The sequence below is a fragment of the Apus apus genome, chromosome 11 (assembly GCF_020740795.1).
Source record: "Apus apus isolate bApuApu2 chromosome 11, bApuApu2.pri.cur, whole genome shotgun sequence".
Taxonomy (NCBI): Eukaryota; Metazoa; Chordata; class Aves; order Apodiformes; family Apodidae; genus Apus; species Apus apus.
This window is the reverse complement of record NC_067292.1, coordinates 17,471,362-17,487,461: the sequence shown is the minus strand read 5'-3', so window position 1 is coordinate 17,487,461 and position 16,100 is coordinate 17,471,362. Positions and strand designations below refer to the sequence as shown.

General features: G+C 35.9%; 1 protein-coding gene across 2 annotated transcripts in view; it reads right to left on the bottom strand.

The window, feature by feature from the left end:
* Positions 1 to 2,511: 2,511 nt before the first annotated feature.
* The window catches only part of NFATC3 (nuclear factor of activated T cells 3), a 72,112-nt gene continuing 58,523 nt past the window's right edge, over positions 2,512 to 16,100 (bottom strand). Inside the window, exons 10-11 of one of the 2 annotated variants that reach the window (XM_051629072.1) lie at positions 15,383 to 15,484; positions 2,512 to 5,966 (exon numbers count right to left, since the gene is read on the bottom strand). In XM_051629072.1, the coding sequence (XP_051485032.1) occupies positions 5,842 to 5,966; positions 15,383 to 15,484 (227 nt within the window). In that variant the 3' untranslated portion in view covers positions 2,512 to 5,841. The remainder of the gene's footprint in view (positions 5,967 to 15,382; positions 15,485 to 16,100) is intronic. The other variant, XM_051629073.1, reaches the window with a different exon arrangement.

The following is a 16,100-nucleotide window of genomic DNA, read 5'->3' as shown; positions in this document are numbered from 1 at the left end:
TAAATGCTTGAATATCATAATCATATATATAAAGATACGTAATTTGGTTTCTGAGAGCTGTTCTAAGTGCTTCTTTATGGAAGGTTTAACTCCTTCTGCAGTCTATGAAGAAGTCAGAAATAAATTATTAATTGTGGAAAGAAGTTAACATAGTTTGTTAACAGGCTAGGCTATGTGCAGTCAGCTTAACGTGACTTCTGTTTGCCTTATTTAGGCAAAAGCTATTGAAGTTTTATTGTATCTATGACTGTATACATTTCTCCAGGACATACGTCAATTGCACCAATGCTTAACTAGGCACTTTTTATTAATAAGTTGTCAAGAAATGTAACTTTTTTTTTTTGAGGAAGAGCACTTGTAAGGAGAGCAAGCACAGACTACAAACTTAAGATGTCACAACAATGACAGGAAGAGATAGGTTTGATTCTGCCTTCCCCCCCAGTTTTCAGGCAATACTTAAAGATAAAAAATAATAATGGATAACAGTAAACCATCAAAAATTTCAAATTTGCAGAAACAGCTTGGAGAACAAGTGTAGCTTGACTTCTCTAGCAGATCCATCTTTTCTAAAACAAAATCCATGACACATGCAAGCCTTTGCAAAACAAGGATCCTGCCTTTATTGCTTCTTTATCTTGAAGTCTGGTTAATTTTTTTCCTTCTGTTTTTCACATGTACCAGATGTTACTGGTAACAAAGGTAACTGTAGGTTATTGTAAAAATAATCTGTTTCTTAGAGAATCTCAGCAAGTGACAATGCTTTTTGTGTTAAGAATGACTAATGCCATCGGACAAGTCTGTATGCAAAAATAGGCATTAATTTAAATATATTTGAAATCCTTTTCCTTCCTATGTACAGTCAACAGAGTACAGACTGAGGACTCTTAATAGTCTTTCAGATACCTTAATGCTTTCATTGCTACAGCAGTGCCTAGTTCCTGAATATTATTCTTGCCAATTAATTAAAGCCAAAGTGTGTGTGGGGGAAGGCAGGAGGGGACTATTTGGAAAAATCTCAGTCCTCACCTAATTCATTACAGGAGTAAGCACTGGATTCAAAGCCTACAGTGGTATTTTGAGTTAGGCTAGGAGGGTTGGCAGGGAGAAGGCATAGAAAGAAGTTCAGAAACAGGAAAGCAGATAGCACAAGTATTGCTGGGGAGTATCGTAAGAAAATACTAGCTACAATAAGAGAATTAAAAGCCCTTGATTTCTGCCAGCACTTCCTGTGGGTTTGGGTCCTAAATGAACAGAAACGTATTGCTTTTCTAAAGGAACTGACTGCTAACAAAACATTCTTTCTCTCTCATTACCTGAATTTAAAAACAGTTTTTTGCAAGGTAGAAGCCATATTTTCACAATGCCTGGAATAAAATCTCCTCTCTGCAACACAGCTGATTAACAGGTGTCAGTGTGAGTGTTCAGGGTTAGCCATGCTCAGCTTTAAATGTCCTGGCATGAATGCATAGCCTATCATCTGTCCTAGCCTATCAATCTTACTCAATCAGCCTTCAGCCTATTTGCATCTGAAAGAAGACTTGAATTGACAGTGAAGTATATGCAGTCAGTGTGTGAATTATTACTAGTGCTGGTATATGCTAATTACATACTGGGTAATCATACTAGAAAACATGTGGAACAGCTCTCAAACTCCTTGTGCTATTTTAGTAAAACTCTAATTACTTTGTCTTTAGTTACTGGTGGTGTAGCTACTCCTTTCTGCTTTATTTATAGATAAAAAACATTGCTGAAGGTAACTGGGCAGGACATGCACTCTAATTAAAGAGGCTAATCCTAAACAGGCCTGTCTTCTCACTGTGGAATGTGAGTAGGAGATCACTGTGTGATCACTACTCTTTTTCTCTTGGGAAGGTGCATTGCTAACCAAAGAGCTTTAGCTTCAAGGTTCAGTTTGGAACACCTGCATACCTTAAAAGACCTAGGGATTCCACAGATAAGTAAAAGGCCCTGCAACAAAATTACAAAGGAGATAACAATCTTTCCAGTACCACTACCATAAGTGAGGTACAATGTAGACTTTTAAGGCTTGAATCTACTGTACCATTTCCAAATGCATTTCCCTCACTATTCCTTGACCAGCCAAGAATCGGCTAATAATTCAGGCTTTGCACAGATTTTCTGACACGGTTTAACTGGAAATCACAGTTTATTATGTGTTCCCTGATTAATAATTTCTGGAATAATTTCTCAGAATAATCTTGTGATTATCTAATTGAAACAAATAGGATATAGGAAATCACTAGTTATGGTGCAAAGACTCTGGGGGTATTTGCTGATCATCCATTACACATGTTTAGGTCCCACTGTTCCTGGCTCTAAGCTCTTAGCCCAAACTCTTACCATATGGCTTGAAAATTGCCAGTCTTTTAGGGGGAATAGTAAATGTCCCTTATTTAATACATCACTACAGAACATAGCTGTTTACCACTATCACAAATAGGGAGTTTCTTCTGTGCATTTGGGCCTTCATTTTAAATAAATGACAACGCATTTGCTTTCTTTTTATTTATTTTAACACTATTAATTAAGAGCCTAAATGCAAGTTCTTCCCTTTATTTCTGCAAGTAGCACTGCAATCATAACTTACAAAATGTTTAAAATACAAAATGTACATGAAATTACAATACAAGGCTCTGTAAACATCTAGAACTTAATCTTTATTGTCCCACATTTTTAAATATAAAACTTCAATTTGAACAATTTCTGAACCTCAAGGAATGACATCCATTATGAGTATCAAAAATAGAGTTTCAAAGCTTTGTTTGTATCAGAACAAAACTGTCACGTTATTTCATTCTTTGGTTTAAAAAGTATGGCAGTTCCCCTGATAACATGCAAGTTTTACTACAGAAATTCAGATTGCTAGTTTATGGTAATTTCAGAAATCCCCCCCACACACACTACCCCTTAATTTTGTTTTTAACATTAATCTTTGACCCTCCTTATAGAAAAGCTCCCTCATCATTAAGGCTTTCCTTTAGGATTATCTTAAGTTATTAAAAAGTTTTGGAGAAGTACTCAGGGAGAAGACAGGACTTAAGGGCAAGGAAATAGATGCCCACAAAATATCAACAGTTGCCAGGTTCTGTTGTTTAATCAAATTTGCATAGTCCAATAGAGATTGTGTGCTTTTTATATCACTAAAATTATACAAGATTAACAGTCTTTACCTATGTTATCACACAAGCTAAAATAAAATTAAGACCCTTGTATTGAAGCTTTTACAAGGCAAATACAAAACCGCTTTAGTATCCAAAGCTATATTCTTTTAAATTTCATTTTTAAATAGGAAAGCGTCTCTATGTCTACAGGCATCAAGGTATTTAAAGGCATCAGAAAATTTAGTGCATAGCAACTCCGGATTGTTTGGGCTCCTATATTTTAGGTACAGTGTGAATTCGAGCTACTTGGAGAATTTGCAAGGAGAGTCTGTACCAGTAGGATAAAGGAGCATAAATCCCATACAGTATGAAAAGCTTTTAAAGTTAGAATTCTCCTACAAATGATGGTTAATGCAAAAGACCTGAAACATGATTGAAAACTGGAATATGCCTTGCCACCAGCACACAAGCTGAAGACAATTACATAGTTTTCAGTGTTGTGTGGTTTTTGGTTGTTTTTGAGTATTAAGAACGTAAGTAGAAGTGTTTCTCAGCATGTGATTCCTCTTCTGGGATTTTTAATGTAAATGAGTAGAGGACAGAATAAAGCACCGTCACTGAGGGACGATTATAATATCATGCTTTTCAGATTACAGCCCTGCCATTTTTTCCTGCAAATTTAAAGATTTGCACCATTGAACAATACATTCACAAAAAGGATGTTTAAGATTCCCAGCACGCACATAGTGGCCTTGCATTATGTTATTTGAAATAACTATGAAACATCAAGAAAGTAGCATTAGGCTATCCTCTTAAAAGGAAGTATATGATAAAGAGTTATACTTTCACCTGCTTAATAATGGCCTTCTTAAGTTTGTGATTCAGTTATTACAAAGATGCAATTATAGCTACTTTAATGGTATTGCCTGGGCACTAACTTAATTTTTAGGTGTAATGTTCTGCCTGCAAAAGGCTCAATGGCAAGTTTTCCCTGTGACTGTCTGTCAAAATGCAGCAACAGTAGAATTGGTGTTTACCATACTTTAAGACCATTTTACTGTAATTTTAAATCTATAGTAATTTTCTACAGAAAGAGGCATGAGCTCCACATGTGTTAAACCACTAAAATGTCCATAATTGTCTAAACTAGTTTCAATGCAAATACGTTTTCTCACATTTTTTTAGTGTATTTGCTCTTAATTTTTGTTAGAGCATCATGGCTCACCCAAATGACAAACTAACATATTTGAGGTTCCATGTATCTCTGATATTACTAGGCTGTGATTGTTGTACCCTGTATGTTCCATATAAGAAAGCTGTGTAAATTACTCTGTTGTCTGGGGAGCAAAATGTTTGTGGCTTAAGCACGCAGTTTCAGATCCTCTCCTAGGTTTCTAATCATAGAGGCCTGAGATTTTTAGTAAATATATAAACAGGTTGTTTCAAATGTATCAAATTATGTGGGTAAGGGGAACACATCCTTTCTGAGTACAGCACAGTTTACTACTGCTGTTAGTCTTGAATTTCTTTGGTAGCTTCTGGTTCACACATACACAATTAAACATGGCCAAATTATACTACCTAATCATTAATTCAGTAAATTACTTTTTAGCAAACTGATCTTTATAAACAGCTTAAATTTAGGGACTGTAATTGTTACCTCCTTACGACTTCCAAGTGGTGTGGTCAGGCATATAGCATATAAAAGATACAGATGTGATCAAATGACTTATTGCATGGAAAACTTGAATGCCACTGAACTGGTGATTTCAAAACTGTATTCTGTAGGGATAATAGGAACACTTAAATCCTCAGCAAATATTAAAATTTCTCCTGTATTTCTCTCAAATGGCTTTGATGTTGCTGTTCTTTAATCTAAAATCCTACTGCTCAAATTTTATTACAAATGTAACTTTCTAAGAAAAAGCTATTTCAAGAAGGAGCCTGTACTACGAAAGAACAGGAAGATAATCCACAAAGTTAAAAAAGTTAAATTTTGGAATGTCATTTCTATCCCAACACTTGCATGATGGAATGGTCTTTTTGCAGCCTATCAAGTAACATTTTCAGTTTATAAACAAGTGCAGATCTACATTTGGCTTTGCTTCCTATGAATCTAAGAAAGAAAACACTACAGTATTTTTATACACAATGGCTTCCATGGCATTGGCTTCAGATGACATGTACGTTTTGCCACTGGAAGATCATATTAAAAAAAAAAAATTAAACAAGATAAGCTTAAAGGCTTTCCAAAATGACCAAAAGGTGTTACAAATAATCAGTTACAAACTATACTATCTCTAAAGGAAAGCAGCACACTGAAGATGTGTATTAAATCCTTTTCCACATTCAGTACTGTGAATATTATAAGAGCAAACTAACATCTCCACACATCTGAAGCACTTACAATATAAAAGTATTCTATTTAAATGCAAAAAAGCAAAGCTTGTTTGTAACTTTAAAACAGTTAAAATATCTGGTGTAGATTCTGTGTGTCCATTTTAAGAAGTCTCTTTACAGCTTCTGAGGAACTATAATTATAAATGCTCTGTCTCTACATCAAAAATGTTACCCACTAAAAGGGCTCTGCAAGGATCCCATGTTCCAGTTCATAAAGGCCACAGAGTTGGAAGCACAGTAAGTCTAAAGAGGAAGAGGATGAAGAAATATTGAGAGGAACTGTTGAGTTTTCATGGATGTTTAGTTGTAAGCTTATCCATTACTGGATTCCATCAGATATTCTTGTCTCCAGAGATCCAGGACATGTACGTGCAGACTGGGTGGCCACCGTTGTTCCGTGAGACACTGAGATCTGTGACATATCTCTTCCTATGATCTCATTCACTACAAAAAAGAAAAAAACAAAACACAATTGAAAAGTAACTGTTTTCATGCTTTCCAAAAGGTAGAATTCACTAGTGTATCCCTTCTAAAACATAATTTTTTCTGTGCTAAGCCTTGATGCAGATAAGTAACAGAGGATGAATGAGGGACCTAATTTCAGTTGAGCAAGTCCTAGTTTCTCTTGGTATTACAGTGTGTCCTTACCGTAATCCATGTTGGAGAATGCCTAACACATACATACTCATGACAATCAGCTAATGGAAAGGCAGAGCATAGGTCAGAACTCTTCTGTTGAAGAGTGTTACAGGCACAACAAATAACTCCAATAAACTCCTTGCTCTTTTCAAGCTACTTACAGAACTTCCTCAGAACTTGCATTTGGGTTCATACAACATTAATATACTTTTTAATATCATGTAACTATTTAATAGGCCAGTTTTCTGAGTACTTGAATTTCTGAAATTGTAGTAATAAAATCTTCCTTAGTTATCAGTCAGCTTTTCTATAGCCAAGAATTAAGACTGACTAATATGCATCAGTTTGTGTGTCTGTGTGTCAAATTCAGCAGATTAGTCAACAGTTACTATTTACAAGTAAGGGATGCCACTGTGAATATGACAAAGTAGCATTTAAGTTGTCAACAAATGACAACTTTGGAGTGTTGCTCTAAAGTCTAGATAAATCATGGCAGTACAATTGAGCTTGGAAGATAACAAAAGTAATTATTTTAATGGGTAAGTGTAAATGCAGTTACATGAACATTCATTTTGCAAAATGGGCAATGGCAAGTTTAATTAAGAGAATTGAATAATCTTTAGTGGTCATGAAAAATATTACATTGAGTAGTAACAACAAATTTCAGATAAATATTAGATTATAATAGAAATACAAACTATTAATAGTTTGAAGAGGCAGTCAATCATGCTGTTTTCTGTGACTGAGTGGCAGTAGGTATCAAGTATCTCTTACTCAGCAAGACTTTGAATATGCCAAATTATAGTAATAAAAGAAAAGCTTCTGACATGAATATGGACCTTTTATAGAGGCATTTACTGGCTTCCTTTTGTTGAATAAGAAAGAACTTTTTGTTTTGCTAGTAAGCTGCTTCTAAATCTTGCCAGATTTGGGACCTAGGCTTTTGCTCTGTTGCTTTCCATTGGGTAACTTCACAGAACAATACTGATATATTTCACCACCCTTCTTAATGCTTCCTTTATTTTTCCATAGCAGGATTTACCTTCCTACTAACTATTCCTGTCTGGTAGAAGCATAACAAAAATCAATCTACAAATATTGTAAATTGCTCCTTGTTTAACAGAGTGTTCAACAGTCTAAGCATAGCCTTTTGATGCAGCAGTAACAAGTGAGTTTGGAAAAAAAAAAGTGTCTTAATATTATGAATGCACTGAAGTATGTATAATGTATATAAAACCCAACTACAAAAACAAGCCTTGTCTATATTATTTTAGTTTACTTAGGAAGGCTTTCAAATCACCTTATGTCATATGCCTGTATATAACCATGGAGGAAGTATTTGTTATCTAAAAGTCAGTCAATGGCAAGGGTATTCTCTTGCATGAATGCAGAGACAGTTTGTAAAAAATACACACTATGGCAGCCCCAAGGTTGAAACAGTATAGATGTAATAACTGATTCCCTCAAGTGTTGCAGAATGGCAGTTTAGCTGGCTTCAAAAAAAGGTCTTGTTCAATGAACTTAGTATTTGCTTTTACAATGCCAGTTGTGACACTGCAGGTAGGATACTTTTTCAAGTATTTTTATTATGCCAATGCAATGTGTAAGTAAACAGTTGTTAAAAAGACCACCTTTTATTATTTTTTTAAACAAAATATAGATGGTCACTTATAAGAACTATGCTCCATTGTTTTCTGCCTGGGCACTCAGCTTGCCCTAGCTCCATGACTGCTAACAGCCCTTATCTGCTGTATGCTATGGAACAGTTATTTTGTGCAAATCAAGTACTACAGTTGTTCAGTACTACTAGAACTTTGAGTGGTACAATAAAAAGCAACATAGCTTAATACCTTTTTATATTTTGTAATTATTGGGTGGTTATTTCCTTTAAGTTTTGATAGTTTATCTGTAGCAGACCATATCAGAACAAACTGCCCTGTATTGTTGAAACATTTTGTAGTTCCCAGAGGCAAAGGTGTTTATTAACTGAACAGCATGTAGCCATGTGGCACTGGAGTTTCCTTAAATCATATTGCACTGTGAATACAATAGCTGGTCATGTGATGCTTTATTTGCCAAAGTTCTGCATAATTCATTATGTAGAGTAAAAAGTCACAGGTTAGTTGTTTTTTAGTTTGGTTGTTTTCTGTTTTGTTTTTTTTAAATAATCCTCATTTGTTTACAAGAGGCTGTTTTATAGTTCAGTGTGATAGCTCTGTCAACTTTAATGTTGCTACTGGAGAACTTTTTTTGGTAACATCTTTAGCATGCAGTCAATAAAAATTTATCTTGTTTATATGGATTTACATTAGAAACATCTACCATTTTTAAGGGAAATGCAATACCAACTGAAAATTCTAGCAGTTTTATTTGCCACAGTGATTTTGTTTGGATTGCTAACTTGTAAACATAGACAGTATTCAAATGTGGTTTGGTGGTTGTTATTAGTTTTGGTTTTTTTCCCCAATAAGTATCTAAATTGGTGTCTTGTCAGAGCACCATGCATACCTAAATACAAAGCCAGAATCCTTTTTCTTTGGTGTCTGGCAAAGGTGTTTTTTCACAGACCATAGCCTCCTGACTAAAGCATCTTCCTACTTTATACTTTCCAAGAGTGCCCATTTTGGCTGTCTGGAAATCTGTAAGCAACAGATGTACAGATGATGATGGTAAAGATGCTTCAAAGAAAACTCAGCCTGCCAGCAGCTGAGATCAAAGTGCTCGAACCTCTTGTGGTGCAGTAGTCTGCCTGACAGGTTTGAGACAGCCAGGCAGGACCCTGTTGGGAGTGATATGCTAGAGGTTAAGTGAGGCATGGGCTGCTGCCTGACTGGCTCTGCCCAACACACTTGTGAGCTGTGGAAGGGATGAATGGGGACAGTGGGCAGTACTGATCTAGCGTGCAGGCTAGGAGATGGAGGAATGGACATTTACACCAGGAAACCAGCTTTTCTAGAAAAGGCTTGTCTTTTAAAGCCTGAAAAAAAACCCAAAACATTGTAAAGAAGCCATATTCAATATCTACCAAAATTAGGCAGCCCAGAAGTCCTTTGGAACAGCTCACTGAAGAGATGCACAACTCAGCTCTAAGGCAGCAAATAATGAGATGCCTGCCTACATCTAAACTGGAAAGCATTTGGCTTTACGTGAAGGACATCCTGTCTTTACCAGCATTATTGTAATTAATTAACTTGTTTTTCAGACAGTGGAGTGGTATAAATTTAGAGGTTTAAAATGTAAATCATGTAGTTGGTAAGAAGAATTAAAATCCTGTGTAGGAATGTGTAAGATTGAAAGTGAAACAATACAGTGTTTTACTTTTTGTATTAATTTGTGATGGAGATAATCATATTAAAGTCTAAAACAGAAATCCAAAGGTTAGTATTTGAATGCCTGACACATTACCTTCTTCCATGCAGGGTCAATCACAGACCATTTAGTGGTCTGTGATTAAAACTGAAAACTTAGGAGCATAATAAACCCATGTGTTCTATACTGTTATGCAGCTAGATCCAAGTTTTTAGGTGATAAATTTGGAAAGAAAGTAAATGTCAACAGTCCTCAGAAAGGACAGCTCAGGTTATACTGATGATGCTTTACAAACAAAAGATCACTTTTCTATACTTGCAGAAAAACACTTTGTCCCACTTTCCTATCTTTTGACTATCACTGTCTTAGAAATAGCTAGAAAGATTGCATTTGCCTTTTTGCTTCACCTTAGGAGCCACCCAGTTAGCAACTAGATATTGGGAAACCAATATACATGGCTTCTTTAATAGATAAAGCTTCCTTTCTTTCTTCAGCAAAAGGGGAGGCTGCAGAGGTTGTTCAGGATTCAGCAACAGATCTTGAGTATATTGTTAAGGTTCTCTACGGTGTGTCTGCCAGATTCGTTTGTGTTGTGTAGTTTATTCTTCTGTTGCCTCTTCAAGGACAGCCAATCTCATGAGACTTAAGATAGAGGTGAATGTTACATGAGTAGGACCTTGTTTAGAAACGCCCTGTTTGATGCCAGGTGTTTTGACTGCTAATACATACCCTGGACCTCTACTGTCAAAGAGAGGAGAAATCAGAAATATTTTACATACTAAATAATTCTAGAGGTGTAGCTAACATTTAGTACTAATTCAATACCTATTAATCACCTAAATTGTTTTGAATGATCAGTGTAAATTGCATGAATAACATGAAAAGTGTTGTCAAATGTTTTGTGTGCTAATAATCCAGGTTGCTATTCTCAAAATAACCCCTGAATCAGATTGAAAGAGAAAGGAGTGGCAGACACTACACTGTATAGAAGTGTGGCAGAGTCCTCCACTACAAAAGTGATAACTGTACTGTAAAAACTTGTTTGAGATATGGCATGGATCAAAGTGCAACACAGCTTTATTTTTTTTTTTTTAATCAGGCTGGGAAAAGGAAATTATTTTAACAACTTTCCTATGTCTACTTAATTGACCTCTTTGGCAGTTAGCCCAGATTTAAGAATTTCAGCTGTTACTTTTTTTGCAATAGTTCCACCTTTTTCTTCACTAGTGTTTACATGTAGTGTAAGCTGACTGGTGAATTTCTATTATTAGTTAAAAATAGATTGTGCAGAACAGAATTTATCATGGTGGGGAGAAAATCTTTTGCTATGGTCAGATGAAATTGGACTCGTCAATGCTGGTGATACTGTTGTATTGCATTGCAAAGTATTTTTGTGTTTTGTTTTGGTTTTGTTCTTCCCCTTCTGTGCTGCACTGAAAAAGCATGAGCATGCTGCACTGGTAAAGCACTGAAAGTCATCTGGAGGCTCAAGCCCCTATAACTTTTCAAATAAACTAAGCAGCATACTAATGTCAATACCAGCAGCACAGAGTGGAAGATAACTATCTCTGACTTTGGGATCTGCTGTCCAGCTTGTGAAACAAGAGCAACCACATTCTGTTTTACTGGGTTGTTCCCACTGTTTTGATTTCACATAGTGTTCTGTTTGCTTTTTTAAGTCCCTACTGACTGCACACATGAAAGACAGCAGAGCCACTGAGATCGATAGAAAACTGGGCCACACAGCTCCTTGGAAGCCTCTTCCTCCCTCCCTTGCCCTTATTTTTTAGCCTGAAGGTTTTACCTCTTGGTCACTGAAGACTTGTGGTAGGACACCTGATAAAGTTATTGCTCCAGCTGTTTGCTGCAGGAACAGCCAGACTGTTCATGAAGATCTCTTAAAACTGTTGCAATTTGCAATTCAGAGGTTTAGATAAACTAAAATTAGGCTGAAGAGTGCAGCTGTTTGTGCAGTGAAAAACACCTGCAGCTAGGGGTAGTCATCCTGGCAGCTGCTCCAATAGAGATGTGTTGTGTGAGCAGTACTGACCAGCCTCCAAGGAGAAACTCTCAACTACAAAATGTTAGCCATGTTACCTGAGTTGAACAGAACAAAGGTCCTGTATTATGAAGCTGGTGCTTCTAATAATAAGTTGCTGAGTGTTTTGGATAAATTAGATTTTACAAATTTAGAGTAAATTTAGTGTAAATTTTGAGTACAACTTTGGAGTACTGAGTTCTTAAAAGAGGAACTGGTGCTTTGATATGATCTAGACTTTTTTCCATTAGTTTGTTTAATCAACCTACAATGTCACCTTAATTTATTCTTTCAGTGTGAGACCAATCCATAATTGGTCAGTCACCTTGTATACCTCTACCACTTCACTGAGTATTTTATATTTGAATAAAAACACATTTAGATGTAGCATGATCTCCAAGATACTTGTTTGCAGTTCTAACATCAGAAGCAAAGGCATTATCGTCTTAAATCAATTGCCAACCAAATAGTAGCATGCTTCTAAATTGCTCTGCACTTAATTCCCCCTATCTCTATGAATGCTAAGAGACAAATATTTTGTGCTGGAGCACAAAGGAAAACACAAGCAATCCCTGAAACTAAACACCTTTCTGGGAATAGTGTGTGTGACCTCTCTTCCCTTGCACAAAGCTGATAATGTATAATCAGCATCAAGACTTTAAACAGGACAAGAAAATCTCTCTAATAGGCAGTTGCACAGCATTTTAGGTTTACGTAGGTCAAAAATACAGTCTGAAAACCTCCATGGAGAACTACAAGCAAATCTGTTCAGATTACAAACCACTAGGAATGTAATGAGTAGTAGTAGAGACCTAAGAAAAAGACTTCATTATCCTCCCCAAGGATGTTCTACCAGCCTCCAAAATGTTTGTCCTACAGAATTCCCGAGCCAGAGACATTATCTTTTGCACCAGATGGTCCCATTTAGATTTTTCTCCTCGTGGTCTTTTACATTTGTGCAAAATTCTGTAATCTGCAACATTCTGAGATAGTAAGTTCCAAAGCTTAACTAGGTATAGCTGTAGCTTTTTGTATGTATTGAACTTGCTTACATGATGGGCATTTCTGTTATCTTCTCTCCTAAGAAGTATCTTCCATCACCTTTTCTGTGCCACCCATTCATTTTATTATCCTCGGCATAATATTTTCATTTGTTTTTCTCATTGGAGAGTCCTAGCTGATTCAATTTTAACTTGTGTTCCAAATCTTTGGTCATGCTAGTTGCCTGTAACCAGAACACCCCACAAACCAACATGTAAGCATCTAATTCTCTTGTGACACATCAGGGAAAAAGATGTGGACATATAGCAGATCTATTGGTTATTGTCTGCTAACTTCTTAATTATTGCTTGCATTTATTCATGTCTTTAAGAATACTTTTAACACAACATGGCTTTAAATGAGAATAGTTCAGAGAGCTTGTTGCTGTATATATAGAACTAGGGCAGGGTTTTTTCCTTTCCTTACCCTAAATTTTCCCTCCTTTAACTAACTGATTTTCTTTAATCACACAGTTGTTCTGTAGAGTTTTCTGGACAGGTTTTTGTATTTACTACTCTGAATAGCTGAGTAGCAGCAGTGTTACATTTACCAACTTCCAGTCCCCTGGCTCCAAATCGGATTTAAGCAAGATGTTATACATTACAGTTAATAGTTCAACTGTTGCTTACTCTTTCAGAGCTGTTGTTTGGAATGTCATCTAATTAAGGTGAATTGTCACTGTCTATCTGTTCTGAAACCTTTTTACTGACACTTCAACTTGAGACAGGTCCTGCAATATGTCCCTTTTTCAAAGGACTTTGGGATTATAATCTTTAGTCACTCAACTGAGAACCTCAATACAAAAAACCTTTAAGTTATCTAATTTTAACTGAATTTCGGATTTGTCATCTGTTGACCAGGTTTCACATTTAACCTAATAATTTTCATGTTTTTTTCCATTTTCTGAATTTGGAAGCAGCTTGTATTCCCTCTACTGCAGAGTGGTTGTACACTTAAGCTGAACCTTCATAAAGAGTTCTTAGACTGCTTACAACTATTTTAGCCTTTTAACCACCTATTCTTAAAGTCCTCTTGTTTTCCTGTAGTGCTCCTTTTGAAGTTTGTCACAGCCTTCAATGCTGAAACTGCTACAGAACAAAGATAAAACATTTATATTTTTTAAGCAGTTCCTGTAAACTTCTTTGGACCAAATACTGAGATATTTTCCCCTTATGGGTTCTTCTCACAACTTGCATCTCCATGAAGCAGATAACACACTTACCCATTCTATAAAGGATGACTCAAGTATTCCATTAGTGTACTTCCTGCATTTGCAGATTGTCTGATCTCCTGCAGCACACTATAGTTAGGGTTGCTCTCCTGTTCAGCAGCATAATTTAGAAGCTATACTCTTCCTAAATTAAACCTGGAAATTAAATCTGTAAGCATTCTGTACTACTAGTTGATAGCTTGTCCAATTTACGCTAAGTGTTCTTCAAGGTACAGAGCTATTGTACTAACTTTCTTGTGTAAACACCTCTCTGGTGTTAGTACCCCACTGACTGCCTTTCTTACACTGAATAACCAAAATAGTATTTTAATTTTTAAAAATGCCATGTTTCTTAATTGTATTTCTCAGATGCTAGCATTTGTGTGTAGGCATATTTCTCTCTGGGTGTGGTTTTCTGTCTGAGTGCTGTCAGCATGTTTCACAGTTTGCCAACCTGTGTCACTCTTCATTTGATGATACTAGTATTTGGGGGTTATTTCATTATTAAAGTGAGTTTTCAGTTTTAAAGAACTCCCGCTCTTCAACAGTTATTTTGAGTTGCAGAAGATAAAGGCTAGAACAGAGAAGTCATCTAAGCTGTATGGATATTTTACCAATCAATTTGCTATTTCACAGGAATACCAACACAGTCCTTGCTCTAGTTTTGCCATTGCGAATAATAGCTACTTACCTTACTAAAAACATTTTGATAGGTAAGGAAAGCAGAACTTATTTTTTTGAAAGATGGTAAAAGACAGACATTCACGGGCAAAGTTAAGATCAATCTACATGCTAAATGTGTGAAAATATTATTAAGGCTATACAGTGTGTTTACTGTTAACAACCACAAATCTACAGTAGACTTACAGGTATTCCTCTTTGGGGAAAGTGAAGTGTGTTAAATGTGTTTTTATGTGTGTGTGTGTGTGTGTATATTGGAAAAAAGACAGTTTAGTTCTTTGGTATTTTAGGCATGTTTGTAATGAAGTGAAAAATTTAAGAATGAGTGTAAAGACAAACAGAACCAACATACCATGTGTCAGCTTCTAATACTGTTACTGCCATTCCACCATGGTGCAGAATTATCTTGTTTATATGTGAAATAATGAAGATTTAAAGCACCTTAAAATAAATTCAGACAATTTTTCCCAATTATAATGCATGTTCAACTAGAAATCTATTTACAAAATCTATACTCCTAATACTTAGATTGGCAGTGCACACCACTGTGTCCAGTCAATTTAAGAGACATTGCTTTGTATTTTTAAAAAAGGAAAAAACATTCTAAATTTCTCATAGTTAACTGATCTGGCCACTCTACAACCTTGCCAATGTTTGGTTTAAGATTTTCATATCCTCTTTTATTGTTTTACTAGATCCTACAGCACTCAGGAAGTTCTGTGGCAGCTATGTGTACTTTAAGTGGAGGTTTTTACTGCATGAGTGTACACCTGATTCACAACTTCTGAATTTCCAACTATTTGAGAATGCACAGGTGTCCAGTTATAGCAATACTTGAGTATTACACAGCACTTCTTACTTGTAGGTGTTAAGACTATTACAACACTTTCCCCTTTCCTTCCAGCTCCAATTTAAAACATTGAAGCATGTAAGCAGACTCACCCTCTAGATTTTCCACATAGGAGTTGGACATGAGTGCTGAATGTTGAGTCCATTTCTCTGTTGAACCTGATGGCTGGTATTCCAGGTCAGAGATAAAACTGTCTGTGTCAGAGAAGAAGACAGACATAACTACTGACTGGACTAAACCAAGAAGTTACAGTTCACTCAACCAGGAAGTGACTTTCAGTTTTCTTTTAATAGCACTAACGTTAAATACCAAGTTTCATTCACAACTACTGCGTATGTTGACATAAGTAACTATTTATAAATTATCAGAGTGCCTAGTAGAAACAATATCACTTATCTTGTATATTCAGTTCCTTTTCAGTTATCAGCCAAAGCTATAAAAGTTATGGTTAATATTTTTGGAAGTCTACCTAATTGTATCATCATAAATTTCATTTAAGTATTTGTGCTAGTTTAGAATACTTCTCTTGCAATTTTCTTAATCTGCTTTACTTCCTGTGATCAAATTAAAAGTGCTTGTGCCCCTTGACAGAACCTCCACTGAACAAGGTAGGCAAAAGAGCACTGGTAAATAGTACATCTCCCCCCCCTTTATCCTTTAAAGAAAGGAAGCTATTGTTGTGAATGGCTATTAGCTTCCCTTTTACTTGTCAGACTATCTGAACGTTTTGCCCAAGTTACTGATCTGCAGTCAGGCCACACACAGTTTGAAGTGTTGTAAAACTAAGTCACATCTTGGTACAAGTGGCTT